The following is a 20,677-nucleotide window of genomic DNA, read 5'->3' as shown; positions in this document are numbered from 1 at the left end:
GCCGCCGCCGCCGTCACATAAATGAAAGACGATAGCGAGATCTTCTCCCCCTCTCAAAGATCTATCGCAGTATCTGCCGTACGCTACATCATCATGCATTGCATGCTGGACAAATTACCATTGGAGCTTCTGGAGCTCATCTGCGACGAGCTCGAAACTCAGGATCTAGCCTCTCTGCTGGGAACATGTCGCCATACATACAACCGAACGATCCACCGCCTAGCCCAACGCTACTCGGAGATCCACCTCGATTTCTCCAAGGGGAGCCTCAGTCAAATCCACGCGATCGCAAATAACGAGATCATGCGACAGCATGTTCAGCGGTTGGTGGTCATGGCTCCCGAACCGTTTCTCGGGCGCAATCTCGAATGGCAGCGCAGCGCCGCGGGCCATATTTTCAACCCCCTCGAAAATCCCACCATCCGACAGTTCCGCAACAATCTGGTCGACAGGCTGGTCAATTGCCGATCGTTCGTAATCTCACCACTAGGCAACCATCTTGCGCCCAGCGAAGACGAGATGGATGTGTCCGATGACCAACACTTCACCCCCGACGACGCCGCGAGCATCCTGCTTGACATTATCGCCGATACTGCTTTGCCCGTGAAGCTATTCTGGTATGGCAGGGGAACGAACTATAGGTCCGAACTCATGAACATTCAGAGATTGCCAAAAGCGCTCTTGCTCAGTCCAGGCTTTCGTGCCGGATGGGGATCGCTCACAAACCTCCATCTGGCGCACAAACTCACACCACACAACTATTCCTTCCTTTTGAATATGCTGCTCAGCACGCCGAATCTTCGGAAACTGTATCTCAGTCTGACACCTAAAGACCTGGCAATTGAGTTCTACTCGCATGTCGCCAAATCGGAGTGTTTATCCAGCCTGTTGGAAAGGATATCGCTCTGCTGTACGGCTATTCGGTCGTCAGATCTCATGCACATCCTCAATCGGTCTCGACATACGTTGAAGCGGTTGATCCTTTCCGACGTTGGGGGCTTGTCGGCGAGCTTATCCCAGTTGCAGGACCAGTTGTCTGGCTTCCCCTGCCTGGAGAATATAGACCTGAGCATGTGCCAATAATCAATGATTAAGCACGGTACGAAATGAGATACGAATTACGCCTTCTACCTGCGCAACCCATCCTTTCACCGCAGCCATACCTGCTGGAGGTGTAGCTTTCACCCCGCAATGTAACATTTACCAGCCACCAGCACCCTTTTCGGACACACGACAACCTCACCATAAGGCGTCATGCCCAGGACGGTCTGCTGAAACCTGAAGAAAAGCACGGAAATTTCTCGCTTCCAGGCCTTATCAGATACGGATGGTCATTCTGACTTGTCCCAGGGCCTTGAGCAAGGAGTTGCCAGCCGTCCTCGGTGTTTACGGTCACCGGAACTGCAGGCCGATTATTCAGTTATGATTGATTGCTTGCTGGCTCAGTAACGGCCCTTGAGTGATCGTTGAGCCTGATTTTCAAATTTAGACATATAATCATAATTGACTTCAGTCCCTCTATCTTTAACTTGTCATGCTCTTCCATACCCTTCTGGAACAGGAGTCGTAATTCGACAGCACTTCCCAGCATTGATGTTGAGTACCAGTCCACAGTCCAGATCTCCATGTCCCATCGTCTGAACAGCTCTATGCATCGAACCGAGTATCGACCCGCGCTGGCCAGCGGATACCTGCTGTCGACACAAGCGATGAAGACCGCCTGGGAGCTTGGGATACAATCCTTTTCGAGTCCAGTCTGGAATACTATCAAGGGAATGACTGCGTAACTTCATTCCAAGACTGTCGCAAAGCCTATTACTTCTCACATTGAGAACAACAGGTCTCCTCGTGATATTGGTGCCAGACTGTCGGGCTCTCTCTGTGTCCGGTTCACGTTGGCTCAGGCTCCTGCAAGTCCCCTCAGAGAGGCCGAACATTAGGAAATGAAAAAGCATTCCCTCCCAGGCGATACACGCCAGAATATGTCTGTTGCGAAATCCCGCTCTGTAGTTTGTAGCCAGCCCACCGCCACCCAATATTTGGGTTCAGATATCCAGCGTGGAGTGACTGTGATGCAAGCATTGTCTTCTTCATATAAACTGGAAATGACCAACCTCCTGTACCAGGAACAGCAGCAGAATAAATCTGTCGTGGACACGCAAGACGATCCTGGCACTACTGCGTGAAAAAAGCATCTATCTAGCCTTTGTACACCCGACTTGCTAGTATGGCTGATGACCACTTCGATGTAGGTTACTGGATCCTGGCGCCTGCAAGAGCCGACAGATTAGCAGCAGAGTAGATTGCTGGTCTGCGTAGACGCACTCGGCTACAAGCTCCGAATGGTACGTCTGTGTGCGGAGTTTATCCAGGAGCTTCTCAACCTCATCGGCCCGGGTACAGGTTGCGCAAAGTGCTATTTCATCTTCCTTGGCCGCACGTCTCTAGCTTTCACTGCAACAGAAACCCTTTTGCTCAATGCCGCAATCTTCAGACATACTTGTCATATGACGGAACAAAAATCTGCTTCGGTTGACGCATCCTACCACCGAAATGTGTAGGGCTCACCAGATCAGTCAGAAACCGATTTGTAAGCGGTTCCAGCCTTGAGGAGTTTGGGCTTGGCAGACTAGACTTCCGAACATGCATCAGTGCATCCGCTGCGCCTTATGCTTGAAGCAACGTACTTCAACCCCTCCGCAGCAAGCCAACCCCTAGAATTCCCAACAAGAGCATTCGCGTCTACTACCCTGCGTGTGAAGGCTCTGCCACGATACGGCTCGGTACCGGTGGTCGTCAATTTTTGAAAGGCCTGCACCAGACCTACACTCGTAGAACCGTGCAGCTGGTTGTATAGGTTTGGTAACAGGTGCACTCGTAGCTGGAGCAGTAGACGCTGGCGCTGTGACAGGTGATTTTGAAGTAGAAAAGTTCGCCATGTTGGTCCTGGTACACGTCTCTGGTGCATCTTCTGCTGGTCCCTTACCCTTCCATGCCTGTCCTTTGTGAGTCCGAAGCTCGTTCTAGTTGGGCCATCCGCGACTCGGTCTGCTAGTTCACCAACCTCATGAGCTTTCAAACGTAGTGATCTCTGCTTCGTTGTATACGAGCACACGGTCCTCGATGGACCCAATCCATGGCGGGAGGTTGGAAGTCCCAACCCGTTACTATTTGCGGGGCATGTGGGTTGATTCGGATCGTGTTAAGAGAAGCCGAAAAATCTGATTTGTCTGCTATGACTGGACCGATGTTTACCTAGTATTTTCGTAGTGGTCCCGGCCTCTTTCTCAGCCATGGATCTCTGAGAGTTGTAACCACATTTTGTGGTGACGATTTGAACAAAGATCAGCGTCTTGTCAGCCACAGCACTGCAACCCAGACGTCTTCCGCCCGTGGATGCCATTCAAGATGACCAATTAATTGAAGCGTCCCCGCTCGCAGTCCCACTGGCAGAGCGGTAAAGGCCGCGCCAGCATAAGCTAAACGTCTTGGAGCCCAGAAAACCTGTCTGAGTCAGCTTATCATGGATAAGCTTCTCGCACTCTGGACTTTTTTTCCCATTAACCTAGCCACACAGCTCGGAACAAGACATAGGAACCACACTGGGTTGGATGCACAGGCATACATGCGGTTGAAAAACCATTCTAGCAGGACATGACCATGTATGCACCGCTTGTCTGGATTCGTGTAATCGAGATATGTCGGTAAGAGATGAGAACAATCGAAGATCTCTTTGCAAATGTATGTCCAAAAGCGATATCGTCTCTTCTCAAGAAAGATGGTCATATCCATGATGGATGGATTAGGTTCCTACTTGAACGGATCACATCTTGTACGATGTCTCATCAATATGTTGTTCGATGGATCAGGCTGGATGAACAACATCTTGATAGTGGATATGTAGGAAGTGGATGGATAGAAGAAGGAAGAACCTGAAGAGTGGAGGACTGGCGCGGTGGATTGGTCGAAGGAGAGGAGTGGAGAGAAGAGAGTTGCGAGGAAGAAGAAGATTAACGGAGATATTTATGTTACCCTGGGTCGACAGCCGGGGTGAATCCAACGCATCTAGTTGATAGAAAATGCAGGTGAAAGAGGTGTCCTCACTATTAACCCTACCTAAGGGCTAACATGGTTGTATGATGGATGGTGTGAATGATGAATAGGTAGGGCCAGCCTAACAGAGAGATTCACCAGCGCCGTTTGGCAGTACTATGGCCAAGGCTTTGTCGCGAGTGAATAGTCTATACGTACTTTCTTCAAATCTATACCCAATTATTTGCAAATGCACCCCCCAGCAAACCCAGCAGCAGCAGAGCGAAACGCAGATACCCAGTGCAATGACGTCACAGCCAATCCCAACCAACAGCCAAACCACCTTCACTCAGCACTACTCCGGATTATAAAGCTAAGCTTCCACCTCCAGCACAACACATCCAATGACCCCCACTCTACAATGACATATCTCCGAGAAATTCCCAACCGGCAACCCGAGCCAAACGAACCCCATACACAACCTCGAATCAATACAGGCAGCAGACGATACCTCGGTTGGCACCTCCTTCCAGGCCCTCGGTTTGCCGAAGCGATAGCCGAGAGAATGGGGGCCAGCCCCTCAGCGGGTCATTCCCAGCCAATGCGACTGCAGTCTTGACTCGCCGGCGCCCCCCCTCTTCCCCTCCTAGTGCCTCTCCCAATGATTCAATGCTTCCTTTCCGGCCAGGTTCTGCACGCATGGTCTGACCTTACTTTGTAAATCACAATGATCCCGATTAACCAGCTAGATAACCACGGAATTCCTCAGGATGGGGGTTGAACCACTTACAAGAAGAAAATTTCTTTTCTAATAGCACCATTCGATCTGCAAACTCTCGTAAATGACAGACCCAAGCCCCCCACCCCAACTCATATAAAGTCGGAAAATCTTTCCCTGACTGTGAAAGCCCTCGCCTTGTTGGGTTCAGTTTCTTTACCCTTTGCCAAATAGGAACAAGCATCTTCGGCTTCAAGTCAAGCAAGCAATGCGCCAAGCGCCGCGGCCGCTACTCTCCCGTCGGACTCGGCAATAACCACTGGCGCTCACCTAGTTAAAATAAACCTGAACAATGGCCGCATCAACTGAGAAATCGTCCTCCCGACCGGCTCGGATCCCCTACTGGCGCGTCCTGGTCGACCACGGCGCCGTCACCGACGACATTATCAACCACCCCTACTCCGGCCAGGGCACCGAGGAGGACCCGTTCATCGTAGAATGGATCCCCGACGATCCGCGCAACCCGATGCTCTTCCCGCAGCACCGCAAGTGGACCTTCACCATCATCGCCGCCTTCGCCACCTTCGGCGTGTCGATGGCCTCGTCCGCCTACGCGGGGAGCATCGACCAGGTGATTGAGTCCTTCGGCATCGGCACCGAGGTCGCCACCCTGGGCGTGTCGCTGTTCGTGCTGGGGTTCGCCGTCGGCCCGCTGGTGTGGGCGCCCCTCAGCGAACTGATCGGCCGGCAGCTGGTCTTCGCCATCTCGTACCTGGGGCTCGCGGTCTTCTGCGCCGGGGCGACCGGGTCCCGCAACTCGTGGACCTTGATCATCCTCCGGTTCTTCGCCGGCTCGTTCGGATCGTCCCCGCTCACGAATGCCGGCGGCGTCATCGCGGATGTCTTCCCCGCTGAGGAACGTGGGCTGGCGATGAGTTTGTTCGCAGGCGCACCTTTCTTGGGTAAGATTTTCCTCCCCAAGGGATCGACATCACCGACAGCATGCTGACTATAATCAAAAATAGGACCGACCATCGGACCCATCATCGGAGGCTTCCTCGGCGAAAGCGCGGGCTGGAAGTGGGTGCAGGGCCTGCTGGCGGCCTTCTCCGGCCTCATCTGGATCATCCAGTGCCTCATGATCCCCGAGACCTACGCCCCCTTGCTGCTCCGCGCGCGGGCCGATCGGCTGTGCAAGCTGACCGGCAAGGTGTACCTCAGCAAGCTGGACCGGGAGCGCGGCCGCGTTTCCGTGGCGAACGCCTTTGGAGCGGCACTCCTGCGGCCCTGGGTGCTGCTCTTCGCCGAACCGATCGTGCTGCTCCTGTCCTTGTACATGGCGATCGTCTATGGCACCCTGTACATGCTGTTCGACGCGTTCCCCATCGTGTTCCAGGAGATGCGCGGCTGGAGCGAAGGCATCGGGTCCCTACCGTTCCTCGGGGTGATGGTCGGGATGATGACGGCGGTGGGCTACAACATGTACGACAACAAACGGTACAAGCGCATCCACGAGCAGTACAACGGCTTCGCGCCGCCGGAGGCGCGGCTGCCCCCGACAATGATCGGGGCCATCACCATCCCCGTCGGATTGTTCTGGTTCGCGTGGACCAACGGACCCTCCGTGCATTGGATCGTGTGCATCATCGCCGCCGCGCCCTTCGGCTTCGGGATGGTGCTCGTCTTCCTGAACATCATGTCGTATCTGATCGACTCGTACACCATCTACGCAGCCTCTGTATTGGCCGCGAACTCGATCATCCGCAGCTGCTTCGGTGCGGGCTTCCCCTTGTTCACGACCTACATGTACAACAACCTGGGCATCCACTGGGCCTCCTGTATTCCGGCGTTCTTGTCGCTGGCGTGTCTGCCGTTCCCCTTCATCTTCTACAAGTACGGCGCAAGTATCCGGCGGAAGTGCAAGTATTCGGCCGAGTCGGATGCGTTTATGCGCAAACTGGCCGACAAGACCCTGCACCACCCAGAGAAGGAGGTCGAGGTGGAGGATGAAGAGGCGGAAGCGGTGGCTGATGAGGTGGACGTGACAGCTATCGACCATGAGCTGGACCTGGAGCGAGGCGACTCGCTCTCCACAGAGGAAGACTCGCAGCGGCAGTACGAAGCCAATCCATACGACATTGACCGGGTGAATACCCGCAACTCCGCCATCACTCAGCGCTCGCGGTCGCGCTCCGTCCAGTCCAAGCGAAAGAAGTGGCTGGGGTTCTAGTCAATCATCATCATCATCATCATCATCATCATCATCATCATCATACCAACTCTAATAGTGGCGCAAGCCACCCCGTGATACCCTACCATACTATAGCATAGCATACCATCAAGATAGAATTAAATTTGTGCTTTATTACTTCCAATGCAGGAAACAAAACCAAGAAATGGCCCCGCTAGAAGTCTCAAGCTCACGGCTCCGGTAGCCTTTCGGGCGTATCCGACCGAGGAGAATCCCGAATCAAACTGCCAAAGCTGGGGGACCAGGCTACGCGGGGTGTCAGCAAGGGTAGATCCCATAGCTCCGCCACATATTTCAGGATGGAGGTGTGGGTGAAATCATTCGGTTGGTCTGTCGGGCGGTGTTGTACGGCTCCCTTGTCCACCCACGGCGAGATCAGCAAGGTAGGGACCCGTACACCGAGTCGATCGAATCGGAAAGTCGTCTGCGTGCCGTCCCGCGCAGCTTCGGTGTATGGAAGATCGTCCCCTGCAGGCACATTCTCCGGAGGGGGCACGTGGTCCGCGAATCCGCCATGCTCGTCGAAAGTGAGGATGAAGAGGGTCTCGTTCCACTGCGGGGATGCTCGCAATGCCTCATAGAGACTCTTCAAAAACCCTTCTCCCAGGTGAATGGGTGATGGTGGGTGGAAGGAGGTGAACGAGCAGCATTCCGGGTTGATCCAGGTGAACTGCGGCAGGGTGCCGGCCTTGGCATCCTTGTAGAACTGATCGATCGGTTTGACGTTCGACACCCCATGACCAGAGATCTTCGTCCAGGTATAGAAAAGTGCATCAGGCAGGAACCCCGTGGTGTTGGAGTAGTTGACCCAGCTGATGTTGGCCGCCGTCAGCTGCTCGAAGATAGAGACTTGAGGTAAAGAGGAGGTGTCGAAGTCGGGATCGTTCGATCCATGGCCGTGCGACGTGCCCGATGTAAGATACGCACGATTGGGATTCGTCGGACCGGGAACAGAAGCAAACCAGCGATCGAAGAGAACGAAATTCTCGGCCAGAGCATTGAGGATGGGGACGCGGTCCGGGGGGTAGTAGTTGATGACCTCGGCTGCACGGCCGAGGTTCCCGTCAAGCCCATAGGCGCGGACCTGTTCTGTCACAAAACCCTGCATGGTGGGACGGTCAGTGCCTGGCTTAGGATCATAGGTGCCATAGATCTGCAGATTGCCTCCGGCGATGCTGTGATCGGGGTCATCGGGAGCAATGTCCTGCGCGGTTGGCTTGGCGCAGACTCGAGGAGACTCCGGATCAGAGACATTGGCTGGGTTGCAGTATTGCGTACGAATCAGCCCATCAATGTCCGCGTTATAGGTCAGTCCCCCGGCAAAAGTGTCAAAAGAAAGGTTTTCCTGTACGACCACCACAACATTCTTGATGGGATTGTGTACTCCGGGAGGCTTTGTGTCACCGACAGGACCCTGTGGGTGGCGGGAAATAATGCGGCCAAGAAAGAAGAATAGTAGCAAGGATAGGATCGTCATCACAAGAAGTAAAAGAGTGGCGAGAGCTCTCCGGATGAGAGACCGCCATCGTGATGGCTGTTGGTGGATCTGGTAGTCCTCGGGATCTATGCTATCATCCTCTTGAGGGAGGAGTCTCCGTTTCTCTGGTCGGAGCATTCTGTCCGGTCCGGGCGATGAAGAATTCGACGACGACATTGTCAAACTGTTGGTACCTGAGGAAGCAGTGTAGCTCGGGATGAAGCCGCAGCAATGAGGGAGAAGAGAAGACATCAAGTTATCGAATGTACATGAGCGGAAAGTAGAAGGGCAGAAGACAATGATCAGGCGGGGGCGGGGCATTTGACTGAGTCAGCAGACAGGTGCCATCCGGTGATTGGCTGCAGATGCAAGAGATCAGCCATTCACAGAGCCTCGCTCTCACCGTGGATGCTGAGATAAACAGCCATTGGCCAGTGTCATCAACCTAAACAGTCTCTTTCCCAGATAGGAAGTCCCAGGGCAAGCCGGGAAAGGCGGCCAGGCCCGGTCACATGTGAAGTGAATGCATTTGAACATCGGTGTATCAACAATCAACATTGCACCCCATAAATCATTTCGATCTCACTATCCTCCCAGCAACTCTCACAATCCCAACCTCTGCGCAAATCGCAGCTCATTCTTCCCAAAATCATACACCGAGACCACATTCTTCAGAAACGACGCCCCCAGGATGTTCAGCACAATGCCTTCATACGCCACGCTCTCCGATGCCGCCAGCGCCGACACACAGACCCCATCCCCCGTCTGATAGATAAGATCTCGTCCCTCATGATAGAACGTCTGATCCCCGATGGTGACTCCAAAAGTGGGCGCTTCCGCATCACAGTCCACCACATACACCCCCGACGCATCATCATACACCGCCGGCGGGGCAAACAGAGCATTGATCGGCTCCACCACCGCTGCAGGCAGGAAGCTGAGTTCGTTTCCGGTGTCCGTGAACGCCTGGAACGACGTCGCATTTGTGGTGAGATCCTGCGCACCGGTTTCGCCGTAGGTGACGGCCGAGACACTAAAAGCCCAGTACGATCGGGTGCGTTGGCCGGATGTGAATTCGGTCGGGATGTTGTCTAGGATCTCCACGGGCACGATGGAGAAATTTGGGCTGTGGGCCACTGGGGGTAAGTCGCCGAGAGTGAGGTAGCCCCGAAGGTCGGGGTTGAATCGTTTTGTTGTTGTGGAGTGTGGGCTAGCGCGATGCTGAAGAAGGGGTCGACGAGACCCCGCTCGTACATGGTGTTGAAGACAGGGCTATACACTGCCCGGTTGTAGAAGAAGGTCGTATTGTCGGTGTCATTCCCCGGGTGGGCAGAGGTGAGGGATGGGTAGGCGAGACCCAGCACTCCGCTGTTGACCCCGTCGCCCATCGGGTTGCTGTGATCGGCGATCCCCACGGCTTGCCCCTTAACGGTGATGCCGGCCAAGGTGAGATCCTCGTATGCCATGACACCACTGGCAATGCCATTGCCGTACTGGACCCCGAAGGTCTCGTTGGGGATCTGGCGATAGGTGCTGGATTGGTGGTATGTCTGCGGACTGTACAGACAGTCGGCTTCGGGGATTTCAAGATTGGTCGTCGCGTTGATGCATTGGAAGCCAGTTCGCACGACATATGTGTCACTGCTGCCAGTGTCGACAAGGAGCTTGAAGGTTTGGTTGGCAAAAGTAACGTCGACATCGAAAGTGCTACTGTACTGAGCAGCGAGCAGTGGAGCACTAGGGTGGGAGACATGAGATGCACAACGTCGCGTCAAAGGAAGTGTAGCCGCAACACATCCGCTGACAATCTGGCTCGCGGTGAAGACTGGGAGGAGCTTCATTTTGAGGTCATTCGCCCAAGCAAGTCCTGTTGAGTGAAGATCTTCTTAATGATACTCGGTGAGGAGCTTGCCAGCAAAATATATAGCTCCCACGCATCACGGCTGCCTGCGAACGCCAACCCTCGTATATTCTCATCTTCAAAATTTGACCCCACGACCACTTTCTATCTTCAATGGTCTCATCCTGAGAACTAGGCAAGCAGTATTCGAAAAAAGATGAATGTAGTGTGAAGACTAGGCTAGGAACCGCCAAGCCTTCTCGTATAATTTAGTTCTAAATTAGTGTCAGCGCCCCCCTCAAATGAGCCTCGATGAGCCTCAACGAGCACCACTCACCGTTCCACAACCATGAAAAGAACACGCAGAAGCACACCGAAAGTACGGTCGGGGTGCCCAACTTGCAAGTAGGTCTTTCTTCCTCCTTTCCAAAGAATTGACTCTTAACCCAAATGCAGAGCCCGCCGCGTTAAATGTGACGAAGCCAGACCCAGCTGCCAACGCCGCGACCGCTCCAACCGCCCGTGCGAAGGATACGCAGCGCCATTCCAGCAACAACAGGCACCAGACCTGTCGATCACAGCCTACAGCATCCCCTTCAAAGTCCCCGGCAGCCAAGCCGACCGGCAGTTGCTGCACTTCTACTGCTGTCAAGCGGCGGAGAGTCTTTCGAGCTTCTCCGACCCGACTCTGTGGACGCGCCTCATCCTCCAGCGCTGCCACACCCAGCCCATCATCCGCAATGCACTCGTGACGCTGAGTGCCCTCTACCAGGATCACCACAGCCACAGCGGCCAGCTAACGGGCAAGGAGGGGGCGAGAGATATCCCGCGACAACGACCATCGCCCAGGGGTCTCCGGCTGATCGCCCGGTCGCACCGGCAGCTGCGCACGCATCTCTCCTCCCCGCAGGCCTCATACGAAGTCGCCCTGATCTGCGGGGTGCTCTTCTACGCCTTTGAATCGCTGATCGGACAGGCGGGCAACGCCATCCGGCACCTGGATCAGGCGTTGATCCTGTTCCAGCGGTACCGAGACCATCCGCCTCCGCCGCGGACCGCGTGTGGGGTGGCGGAGGATATCCTCCCCCATCTGGGGGCTCTGCTGGCGCGACTGGACATTCAAGCCAGCATATACGATGATTCCCGTCCGTTGGTGCTTGTCAGCCATGAACCTATACCAGCACCACAGATAAGGCATGTGTCGGGCGGCGATACCAACAACCGCCTCGAAACACACCTGACCAGCCTCGAAGCATGACTCCTGCGACACCTGCTCGTGCATCTTTCCCACAAGAACACACCACTCGCCAACCTCCCGCCAGCGATTCGTCAGGAGCGATTAGCGCTTGACGCTGCCTTCCAGGCCATCATCCACTCCATCACTACTACGCCGCACCCCAGGGACCCAAAGGTCAGACAGCACGTTCTCCTCTTACGGATTCAAGCACAGCTGTTCCACGGTGTTCTACTGGAGAACTTGCACCGCGCACCGGGTGCATCTTCAGTATCCGCTGCCACGGACTCTGCGCTAAGCGCCGCTCTGAGCGATATGTCTATGCTCCTCGACGAGTCTGACCTCGGCGGTGGGGGAGAAAGCAAGACTCCAAATTCACGGCCAAGTAACGATGCTCCACCCGGATTTACCCTCACCACGCAGCTCATCGCAGGGCTATACGTCGTCTGCTTGAAAAGCACCGATCCCACCACGGTGGACACAGCACTCTCCCTGCTACGAGACCCGCGACTGCCCCGACGGGACGGGCTGTGGGGTGCAAGTGTGGTGACCAAAGTCGTGGAGAGGCTGAAGGACACAGCCGAAAGCACTAGTAAGGCAAATGTTGAGGGCGTGTACTCGCCGGGATCGACTCCGCCCGATGTGCGGTTGGAGGTTCTTGGAAGGGGGATTCTCGATGCCAAGGGCATCCAGGGTGTAGATGCTATCCTCGAGTCGATGGCACAGGACGGGCCATTGGCTTGTTTGGATGGGAGTTGAGAACAAAAAGGGGGTGTCTCTATCCAAGTCATTCCGACTAATCCGAGCCATGGCCTAAAGTGCCCCCGCACATCTCGATAAGATCGTATATCTACAAATACACATATAGACATACTGTCCACAACTCCCATTTGAAAAAGGAACAACGCCAACGTCTCCGGAGATGTCTGCGCAGGCGTGCGGAGCACACTGTACTTAGTAAGTATCCTATGGCCGAAACGCTGCCACCCTTGCCCCTTGAAAAATGTTGAAAATATCCAACCAGGAGGATCTTGGATCATTGAACACGGCTTGGGTTCCAGCATGTGGTGGTCGCGGAGATTTGAGGGTTTCTCCTCCGACATGACACAAGTAGGTCTAATAGTACCTAGTACTCAGTAAAAAGCCTAAGCGCCTCTGTTTCTGGAATGGTCTAAGAATGATTTGCTTGATTACAATCCGGGTGGAGCTTAATGTCCATGGGAAGAGTTTTTTTTTGATTGGTTGTGGTTGATTTACTTAGTTCACAGAGCAGAACTACAGAGGTAGTACTGGGTACCTACAAGGTAGTAAGTATCTCGTAGGAGGTATTAGAAGTGCGGTGACCGCTCCGCCCATCCCACACCCTAGTCATATTCCCAAACAGAAGGAAAAAAAGAAATACCAAAAGGGAAGATGATCCCATAAGCGCCTCAACCCATGCGATTGAATCCCAGATGCCTGATATCATGTGTTCTGGTTTCTGTACTCCATCGTACGGGACGAGCAGATATCAATAAGCGTAGGTGGGAGTAAAATTCAATGAAAATTGAACCGCGTCGTAGTTGAAGAAGGGTTAGTTGCCCCGAGACCTTTCTGCCATTAGCTTAGAGCGTCCGAAGTATGTGTGCGTTTGTGAAAGAGAGATGGGGGGCGAGGGGAGGTTCGATGGAGACAACGGAACAATGGAAACAAACAAACAAGGAAACAAAGAACTCTTACGAAGACCCCGAATGGTAATGAATCCAACTGTCTTAAGCAGTGGCCTTGACCACCTTGAACGACTTCCAATCGCCATTCTGGCAGTTGCCTGTGGTAGTCTCATGGGTGCCGGAGATGGCCCACGAGGGACCCGCGCAGTCGGCTTCCTTATACACGAGGACGGCAAAGTTGGTCGCCACCACATCCACCCAGACACTGACGTAGTCCGACGAGCTGGTGCTCTGGCAGGACATGACGGCCGTGTCTCCGGTCGACCAGGTAGTACTGCCCGCGCAGTCAGACTCGGTGTAGAAGTCGACTTCCCATGCACGGCAAAGGGGAATGAGAGGGAGAAGGAGGGTAAGAAGCTTCATAATGGGCGGAGACTTGAGATTGACGAAGGTCAGGACTGAAAGATAGGTGCAAATGAAGGGGAAGCGAAGAATGATAGGCTTGGGTTTTCCGTCCGATTCAGTCCTTGAAAAGGTCAAGGCCCCGTATTTATACAAAGATATTCTAGATGTAGAGACTATCGAACCGAACCAAACTAGGTGGTAGTCAACTGGCACTAGCTTTTTTCCTGAATCTACCTTTCTACGTAGTTTAAGTCCAGGACGTTCTGAGTACAATGTAAGGATACCAGGTATGTTGTTGTTTTCGCCGCTAATTTTACAGAGTGGGGGTTTTGTTGTTACGCTAGGAAACATCCCTGGTGATGGTGGATAAATAAAACCACTAAAGTTAAGGCGTACATGCTCGGACATAAGAGAATCCTTCCCGCAAATCTTCCTTCCGGCTTCAACCCTAGCCAATCATTGTCAAACAGGGCAGAGCAATTTCTGAGGCCATGGCCGGGCGTTCTCATGCCTGACTGCCAGAGAGCGGAGCCCACCCAATCAACCTCGACTCGAATTCCTGATAGAGAGTAGGCTAGTCTCCGAAAGAGATAAAAAATTCAGTTGGTTTCTACTGTGTACGTACTTCGGCGATAGTTGCTCACTAGTGCATGGTGGGTACTGCGTGTGTACATACTCGATCAGCAGGTGACTGTAACCAAGCCGACCTAACCGAGTAGTTAACCGACATTCCTTTCGTTGACTTCGGACCTTTGAAAACATAGCGACAAATGGAAGAAGATCTCAATTCAGAGGCACATGTACCACTGTCCATACCTCGCAGTTGAAGGTTGGCATCATGTCATGGATACAGCCATTGATTCTAAGTCGTTGCTCGCTCGGAAATCTTACAGGAAAGAGGGTAATAAGGGGCGAGGGATAACGGAGAGGAACGACGAATTGGAAAACTCCGGGGTTTCCTGACTCCACACCAGAGCTGCTTTACTGGATACTGCTGGCAAACTCCTCATAGACAAGTTGAAAACTGAGATAGGAATCTCGATAGAAGTGGACTCAAGCTTGCGTATGCATATTTTAGAAGCGCCTTGGCAAACGCTTAGGACGACGCTAAGTGCGATTTAGCGAGCCTTAGACAAGAGGTCCCACAGGTTTTACCACTCCACAACTACTAAGGACGTAATAAGCGCCTCGAATACATTCAGCACAAGGCAAACAAGACCGATCTAACGATTAACAGGATCGGGGAATCCGTAGAGTGGTTGTATCTTCAATTCACATCCTAGCGTCAATTTTGGACCGCATTAAGGGCAAATCTCGTTTCGCGGACATCTCCGGTTCCAAATCAAGTTCATGTATGTACAGTACAGGTAGTATCTTGTATCCAAGCTCTCTTGGACTAGACGCAACGCTTTCCCAAATGGGGATTAGACCTCAGGCCGATTGGAGATGTATAAGTAAGAGACTGAGAAGACACAACTGCTCTCCTCTCCCCTTGAAGTCTCCTTTGGTAACCCTCTTTTCTTTCCCCTGACACTCTTGCCTTCTCCTCAGTCCTTCAGAGTCAAAGAGCTTCTCTGTTCCAAATCTGTGTCGATTATATCTTTCACCATGCAGCTCTTCGGGTTCCTTAGCGTCATGGTGGCGATCTCCTCCGCATCTGCCTACCAGGTCCGGGCCTACTCCGACACCAGCTGCGACACTCTCGTTTGGGAAGCCAACTACGAGGAAGTCGGTCGCTGTGTCACCTTCAAGGTGGGATCGACTGTGCGCGCTGTCCGCTTGCCAACCAGCGGTTACTCGCTCGAGGCTTTCCACCTGACAAAGTGTGATACCTCGATCCTCTACGCAGAAACCACCATGGGGGCGCCCACCGGCTGTCTGACTTTGGACGAAGATGTGTCTTTTGGATCCTTCAGGGTCACGAGCTAAGGGTGCGTTGTTTCCACCGCAGAACATGCCAGAGACTTCGGATGCTAACCCGGTGTCTGGCAGTATAGGAAGGGGTTGGTTCCAGCGAGATGTTGTGCTATGGCCGCACCGAAAATCAAGGTTGTATGAGACATGGATGGCCCGCATTTATGCCCTACGATCCCAGGACATTCAGCAGACAGATCCTGCGACGAGCTTGCTGCAAGGAAGGTCAACACGTCGTCCGGGTCGTCTATGATCTGTTGAATGTATTTTAATACCCTAGAGGACCGAGCCTGTTGTGCTGTATATTGTCTATGCCCGAGCAAGTAGCTACCACGTTAGAGTAATGAAGATCGCCTTCACAATAAAAAATGGCATTGGGTCCTACTTAGAATCCGAAGCGGTGGGATATGATAGACATGAAAGAAATTCCATGTACCCATACAGTCTTGCGTCTTGTCACCCAGTGGCTAAGAGCAGCAACTCTGTTGGATCTGGCAAGCGCAAAAGTCAAATCAAGTTTATTACCGAATGCAACGAGCGCAATCCCCTCCTTAAGCGGGTCCACGGGCATGAGCTCGTCTTCATATTGCGTGGGGACACAGTTCGAGCCCACACTCACTCAACCCATCGCAAATCCACTCATAACTTACTCATATCAGTTGAAATGGTCATGTCACTACACAGCTGAGGCAGTTTTTGGGTGGGGGGGGGGAAGCCGCATGAGGTAGACAGCGATTTCCAGGGCAATAGTCGTCCGATAATCAGCCTCGAAAGTCAGAAAGACCTTGAACAAAGATAGAGGGATTGACCTACGCGGGAGTGCACTTTGAGATGAAGCTAGGGGCGATTAGGACAACCAAGGATTATGACCCTATTTCACAAAACGTCAACAGGAGATAAATTCATTGCGGCTGAGAGATCTACCTGCGGCTAGAGTGGAATGTGCACCATACCCTGACTGCATTTGCTTGAACCGTGATTGTGTACTGTAACCTCACGGTATAACGAAATAGTAGAGGCGGAATTCGTTATATAGTGTTTTTCGTAGTATAGAATAGGTGTAAGTAAGGATTCACGTGATCTATCATGGAATCTGCGATGGGCTGACTACGCAGGGCCCCGCTTTTGACCCAGTTCTTTCCTATTTAGGCAATTTCTAAATCTTCGATATAACGAAATTCGCTATAAGGTGAATCAGCGATATTTGTATAGTAAAACTCGTCAGGCTCTTCTGAAAATTCGTTGTATAGCGAAACTTCGTGTAATAGGATTTCGTTATACCGTGAGGTCACAGTAGTGGTTTGGATCTCGAAAGTGTGGTCTGGATGGGAATTACAATTGAGATATCTAACCCTAGGTAGTGGAAATGCGATAGCTCAGCTGGGACCAATGATTCTCGACTCAGCTAGGACTTTGTTTCGTTTGAAGTACAACAGGGAGATGACCCAGGGATTCATATCCAGGGGTATCAGGGTTTGATTACTTTTTACATACTGAAAGGTTGAGGACAACAGGGGTGGGCATCATGGGTCATGTAAATGGTGGATGATTCCAAGGGATTCATATCGCGGACAAGGGAATTGGTCTTCGATTGGCGTAAATCCCAAGATTATCCGGTCAACGGCATTTATGAGGCATCGAGCACATCAGAGACCGCGCAATCCTCCTGCTTCTCTGCTCCCAGTACCTCATCAACAGCATCAGTAATGAACACATTAGGAGATTCTCTTATCGTTTCAATACGAGAAGCTCACAGCTCAAGTTGCATTGACAAGAACAGCGGTGTGTTTTGTTGACAATTGGGGGAAATTGAACGAATTCCGCCACCTTCCAAATGAGAGGCGTCCAACTTTGCCTGGCAACATGATGCACGCTGGCATCCCAACAATACACTCACCCTTTTCAACAATGCAGCACACTCGACGAAAAACCTCGACGAAGGAAGCCATGGCATGATGATATATCTGGATGTTGATGCCCGCGAAGCGACCCTTCTGGCTGCGTACTATCATCCTCAGCAGATGAAAGCCGTGTCGCAGGGCAATCTGCAAGTCCTGGACAACGATGGCCGTGCCTTGGTGGGCTGGGGCCATAATGCCGCTTTTACCGAGTTCAGTTCCGACGGGCAAGTGTTGTGCAATGTCCACTTCGGTGCCTCGGTGTTCTTTGGATTCGGTCGCGCCGTATCATACCGGGTTATTAAAGGCGACTGGGTTGGAAGGCCGCAAACTGCTCCGGATGCCGAGGTGATCGGTAATCGGATATATGTCAGCTGGAACGGAGCGACAGAGGTTGCCGCATGGCAACTAGAGACCTGGCTCTCAGGCGAGCTTGAAGGTGCCGCTTTCAAGGTGGTGGCACAATATGAGAAAAATGGGTTCGAAACCGAAATCGAGATCCCGGAGAACTTGGATAGTCCCCTGTTTCGCTTGGCAGCCCTCGACGCCAATGGCAATGTCTTGGACGTCACGGAGCTATTGCAGAGGGAGCGGGGCAGTGCCATGGAACGGCTGCTCAACATGCATTATTGGATCTTGGGTATCGCGTTCGTCATGAGCGGGATTGGCCTATTCCTTGGTTCTGCAGGTGCTGCGGCCTCGATCCCAGACTCAGTCGCTGGCGCTATCGGTCTTCCGAGTACCAGATGGTGGCTTTCAGCGATACTGACACGGATCGGCAAGCAGTCTGAGGGGGTCGATCAATTCGATCGATGTCAGCGAACAACAGTTATGGGCGCCATGGCTACTTGGAGGTATTTCTTGAATTTGTAAATATTAGTTGAGCCCTTTGTACACGATACCCTTGCTGATGTATATATGGAGTGGAAGAATGCGAAGTTTTGTGTCTTGACTGACCTGATCACCTACCCAGTATAGACATAACGTGGCAGAGAACGGCGAGCTGTGGTACCAAACAGCTTAAGGCTAAGTTGACAGGACATGGTCGACGACTATCGGCTTCAGACGAGTCTGTTGAACGGAAAGAGCTGGCCGTCGGGGCGACATCATCTGTCCTGTTGAGCTGTCGATCGATTTCCACAAACTCCTGGATATGAAGCTCAATCAAAATGAAGCGTTTGCTGGCTCACGCAGGCAAAGAGAAGGATGTAGTCAGAATACTGGTAAGTATTATGGATGAGTGTGCTGTTAGGCAGTTCCATCCATGATCCATGATCCATGATGCCTCGCACTGTAACCGAAAGAAGCAAGTGCCGACCGCTGACCGAGCCAGGCACTGAGGCATCCTAGTATCCCGCGCCCCTTAGCGACAAGGCGACAAGGCGACAAGGCGACAAGGCGACAAGGCGACAAGGCGATAAGGCGATAAGGCGACGAAGGGCGGTTATCCGCGGGGGGACTGGGGTAACATTCCCCGCATGAACGCATTGAAGGGGAGAAACCGACAGGGTCGAATCTCTCTCTCTCTCTCTCTCTCTCTCTCTCTCTTCCTCTCCATAAAACCTGAATCTTCGCAAACCATCGATCACCCCTGTGAGGGGAGAAAACAAGAGAGAGAGAAAACAGAAAGACTCCCCCCCTTAGCCCATCTTACTTCCCGACACCGTCTCTATACTACCCAAATCACCATCACCGATCCATCCATCCCCTTCTGCTTACTCCAAACCAATTAGTTACAACCATGGCATCCCGACGCATATCTTCTCGACTCTTCCACCCTCAAATCCACGGCCGAAGAACCTATTCCACCGCCGCCGCCTCCCCTGCCTCACGCCTCAACCTCCCCATCGACTACAAATCCACCCCTCTCCTCCACCACACAGCCTCCACCCTGCCCGACCACCTCGACCTCCCGACCTCGACATCCTCAAAATCCATGAACCTCTACCAGGCCATCAACTCCGCCCTGCGCACCGCCCTTGCGACCTCCGACCGAGTCATGCTCTTTGGGGAGGACGTCGCCTTCGGCGGCGTGTTCCGGTGCTCGATGGACCTGCAGACCGAATTCGGGTCCGAGCGGGTCTTCAACACGCCGCTGACGGAGCAAGGCATCGTGGGGTTCGCCATCGGCGCCGCCGCGCAGGGGATGAAGCCCGTGGCCGAGATCCAGTTCGCCGACTACGTCTTCCCCGCCTTCGACCAGATCGTCAACGAGGCGGCCAAGTTCCGGTATCGGGAGGGGGCGACGGGGGTGGATATTGGCGGGTTGGTGATTCGGATGCCGTGCGGTGCCGTGGGGCATGGGGCTTTGTGAGTGTTTCCCTCCACTCGTGTCAACACCTGGGCTTTTGGGGGCAGAGGTTCTGATCGTTTCGGGTTGGCTGGCTGGCTAGGTACCATTCCCAATCCCCCGAAGCACTGTTCGCGCATATCCCCGGCATTCAGGTGGTGATGCCGCGGTCGCCGGCCCAGGCGAAGGGGCTGCTGCTGTCGGCGATCTTCGAGCACAACAACCCGGTGCTCTTCATGGAGCCGAAAGTGCTGTACCGCGCGGCGGTGGAGCACGTGCCGAACGAATACTACACCATCCCGCTCAGCGAGGCCGAGGTGGTCAAGCCCGGCAACGACCTCACCGTCGTCTCCTACGGGCAGCCGCTGTACCTGTGCTCCGCGGCAATCGAGGCGGCGGAGCGGGCGCTGGGCGCGAGCATCGAGCTGGTTGACCTGCGCACGATCTACCCCTGGGACCGGCAGACGGTGCTGGACAGTGTGAGGAAGACCGGTCGCGCGATCGTGGTGCACGAGAGCATGGTCAACTACGGGGTGGGCGCGGAAGTCGCGGCAACCATCCAGGAGCGCGCCTTTCTGCGCTTGGAGGCCCCCGTCAAGCGGGTGGGCGGCTGGAGTACGCATACCGGGTTGATCTACGAGAAGTTTATCATTCCCGACGTCACCAGTGAGTGTCTCTCATCTTTCTTTTCCGATACGTTGTCCGCTACTGACCTTGTCGTAGGGATATACGATGCGATCAAACAAACCCTCGACTACTAGGCCTGGAGCTTAATCGCGCATGAATCTTTCAACCGATGTACATATCCGATATCTATTCTAGAGAAACCTGCACAGAGTGACTGGACTAGTCGTGCGTCTACCGCGTGTCTTAATATCATCGTCTAGCGACCAATATCTCGGTTTCATCCCTCTACCCAAAACTATCTCATGAGTCTCAGCATGCAACAGACTAAAATCAGCATAATAA

General features: G+C 53.3%; 9 protein-coding genes across 9 annotated transcripts; 6 read left to right on the top strand and 3 right to left on the bottom strand.

Moving 5' to 3' along the window:
* Positions 1 to 93: 93 nt before the first annotated feature.
* Positions 94 to 1,083, top strand: ASPACDRAFT_55607 (uncharacterized protein; the record flags this gene model as incomplete). The annotated part of the gene is made up of 1 exon (XM_020203023.1): positions 94 to 1,083. The coding sequence occupies one exon, from the start codon at positions 94 to 96 to the stop codon at positions 1,081 to 1,083; it is 990 nt and encodes a 329-aa protein (XP_020051146.1).
* A 4,019-nt stretch (positions 1,084 to 5,102) lies between these two features.
* ASPACDRAFT_37290 (MFS transporter) lies at positions 5,103 to 6,980 on the top strand (the record flags this gene model as incomplete). The annotated part of the gene is made up of 2 exons (XM_020200285.1): positions 5,103 to 5,712; positions 5,776 to 6,980. 2 exons carry the CDS (start codon positions 5,103 to 5,105, stop codon positions 6,978 to 6,980), a joined length of 1,815 nt encoding a protein of 604 aa, XP_020051145.1.
* Positions 6,981 to 7,170: 190 nt separating this feature from the next.
* On the bottom strand, positions 7,171 to 8,478 carry ASPACDRAFT_55605 (putative phosphatidylglycerol specific phospholipase; the record flags this gene model as incomplete). The annotated part of the gene is made up of 1 exon (XM_020203022.1): positions 7,171 to 8,478. One exon carries the CDS (start codon positions 8,476 to 8,478, stop codon positions 7,171 to 7,173), a length of 1,308 nt encoding a protein of 435 aa, XP_020051144.1.
* A 603-nt stretch (positions 8,479 to 9,081) lies between these two features.
* On the bottom strand, positions 9,082 to 10,319 carry ASPACDRAFT_48497 (uncharacterized protein; the record flags this gene model as incomplete). The annotated part of the gene is made up of 2 exons (XM_020202144.1): positions 9,082 to 9,604; positions 9,733 to 10,319. 2 exons carry the CDS (start codon positions 10,317 to 10,319, stop codon positions 9,082 to 9,084), a joined length of 1,110 nt encoding a protein of 369 aa, XP_020051143.1.
* Positions 10,320 to 10,574: 255 nt separating this feature from the next.
* Positions 10,575 to 12,446, top strand: ASPACDRAFT_1883874 (uncharacterized protein; the record flags this gene model as incomplete). Its single annotated transcript, XM_020198353.1, has 4 exons — positions 10,575 to 10,723; positions 10,907 to 11,477; positions 11,613 to 12,144; positions 12,421 to 12,446. The coding sequence occupies exons 1-4, from the start codon at positions 10,668 to 10,670 to the stop codon at positions 12,444 to 12,446; spliced, it is 1,185 nt and encodes a 394-aa protein (XP_020051142.1). The 5' UTR covers positions 10,575 to 10,667.
* Positions 12,447 to 13,303: 857 nt separating this feature from the next.
* Positions 13,304 to 13,624, bottom strand: ASPACDRAFT_48495 (uncharacterized protein; the record flags this gene model as incomplete). The annotated part of the gene is made up of 1 exon (XM_020202143.1): positions 13,304 to 13,624. One exon carries the CDS (start codon positions 13,622 to 13,624, stop codon positions 13,304 to 13,306), a length of 321 nt encoding a protein of 106 aa, XP_020051141.1.
* Positions 13,625 to 15,214: 1,590 nt separating this feature from the next.
* ASPACDRAFT_48494 (uncharacterized protein) lies at positions 15,215 to 15,535 on the top strand (the record flags this gene model as incomplete). The annotated part of the gene is made up of 1 exon (XM_020202142.1): positions 15,215 to 15,535. One exon carries the CDS (start codon positions 15,215 to 15,217, stop codon positions 15,533 to 15,535), a length of 321 nt encoding a protein of 106 aa, XP_020051140.1.
* Positions 15,536 to 17,039: 1,504 nt separating this feature from the next.
* On the top strand, positions 17,040 to 18,291 carry ASPACDRAFT_1892195 (uncharacterized protein; the record flags this gene model as incomplete). Its single annotated transcript, XM_020198659.1, has 1 exon — positions 17,040 to 18,291. Exon 1 carries the CDS (start codon positions 17,473 to 17,475, stop codon positions 18,289 to 18,291), a length of 819 nt encoding a protein of 272 aa, XP_020051139.1. The 5' UTR covers positions 17,040 to 17,472.
* A 682-nt stretch (positions 18,292 to 18,973) lies between these two features.
* ASPACDRAFT_1877257 (alpha-ketoacid dehydrogenase subunit beta) lies at positions 18,974 to 20,623 on the top strand. Its single transcript, XM_020198096.1, has 3 exons — positions 18,974 to 19,728; positions 19,812 to 20,374; positions 20,432 to 20,623. Exons 1-3 carry the CDS (start codon positions 19,160 to 19,162, stop codon positions 20,467 to 20,469), a joined length of 1,170 nt encoding a protein of 389 aa, XP_020051138.1. The 5' UTR covers positions 18,974 to 19,159; the 3' UTR covers positions 20,470 to 20,623.
* Positions 20,624 to 20,677: the final 54 nt, after the last annotated feature.

The sequence above is a fragment of the Aspergillus aculeatus genome (assembly GCF_001890905.1).
Source record: "Aspergillus aculeatus ATCC 16872 unplaced genomic scaffold ASPACscaffold_24, whole genome shotgun sequence".
NCBI lineage: Eukaryota > Fungi > Ascomycota > Eurotiomycetes > Eurotiales > Aspergillaceae > Aspergillus > Aspergillus aculeatus.
The sequence above is the reverse complement of the archived record's forward strand: the minus strand, read 5'-3'. Positions and strand labels throughout refer to the sequence as shown.

Excerpts from the sequence above, each read along its gene's own strand:
- ASPACDRAFT_1877257 (XM_020198096.1), top strand. The coding sequence starts at position 19,160 with ATGGCATCCCGACGCATATCTTCTCGACTCTTCCACCCTCAAATCCAC. Across the intron at positions 19,729-19,811 it reads GCCGTGGGGCATGGGGCTTT|GTACCATTCCCAATCCCCCG; the intron begins GTGAGTGTTTCC and ends CTGGCTGGCTAG. Across the intron at positions 20,375-20,431 it reads TATCATTCCCGACGTCACCA|GGATATACGATGCGATCAAA; the intron begins GTGAGTGTCTCT and ends ACCTTGTCGTAG.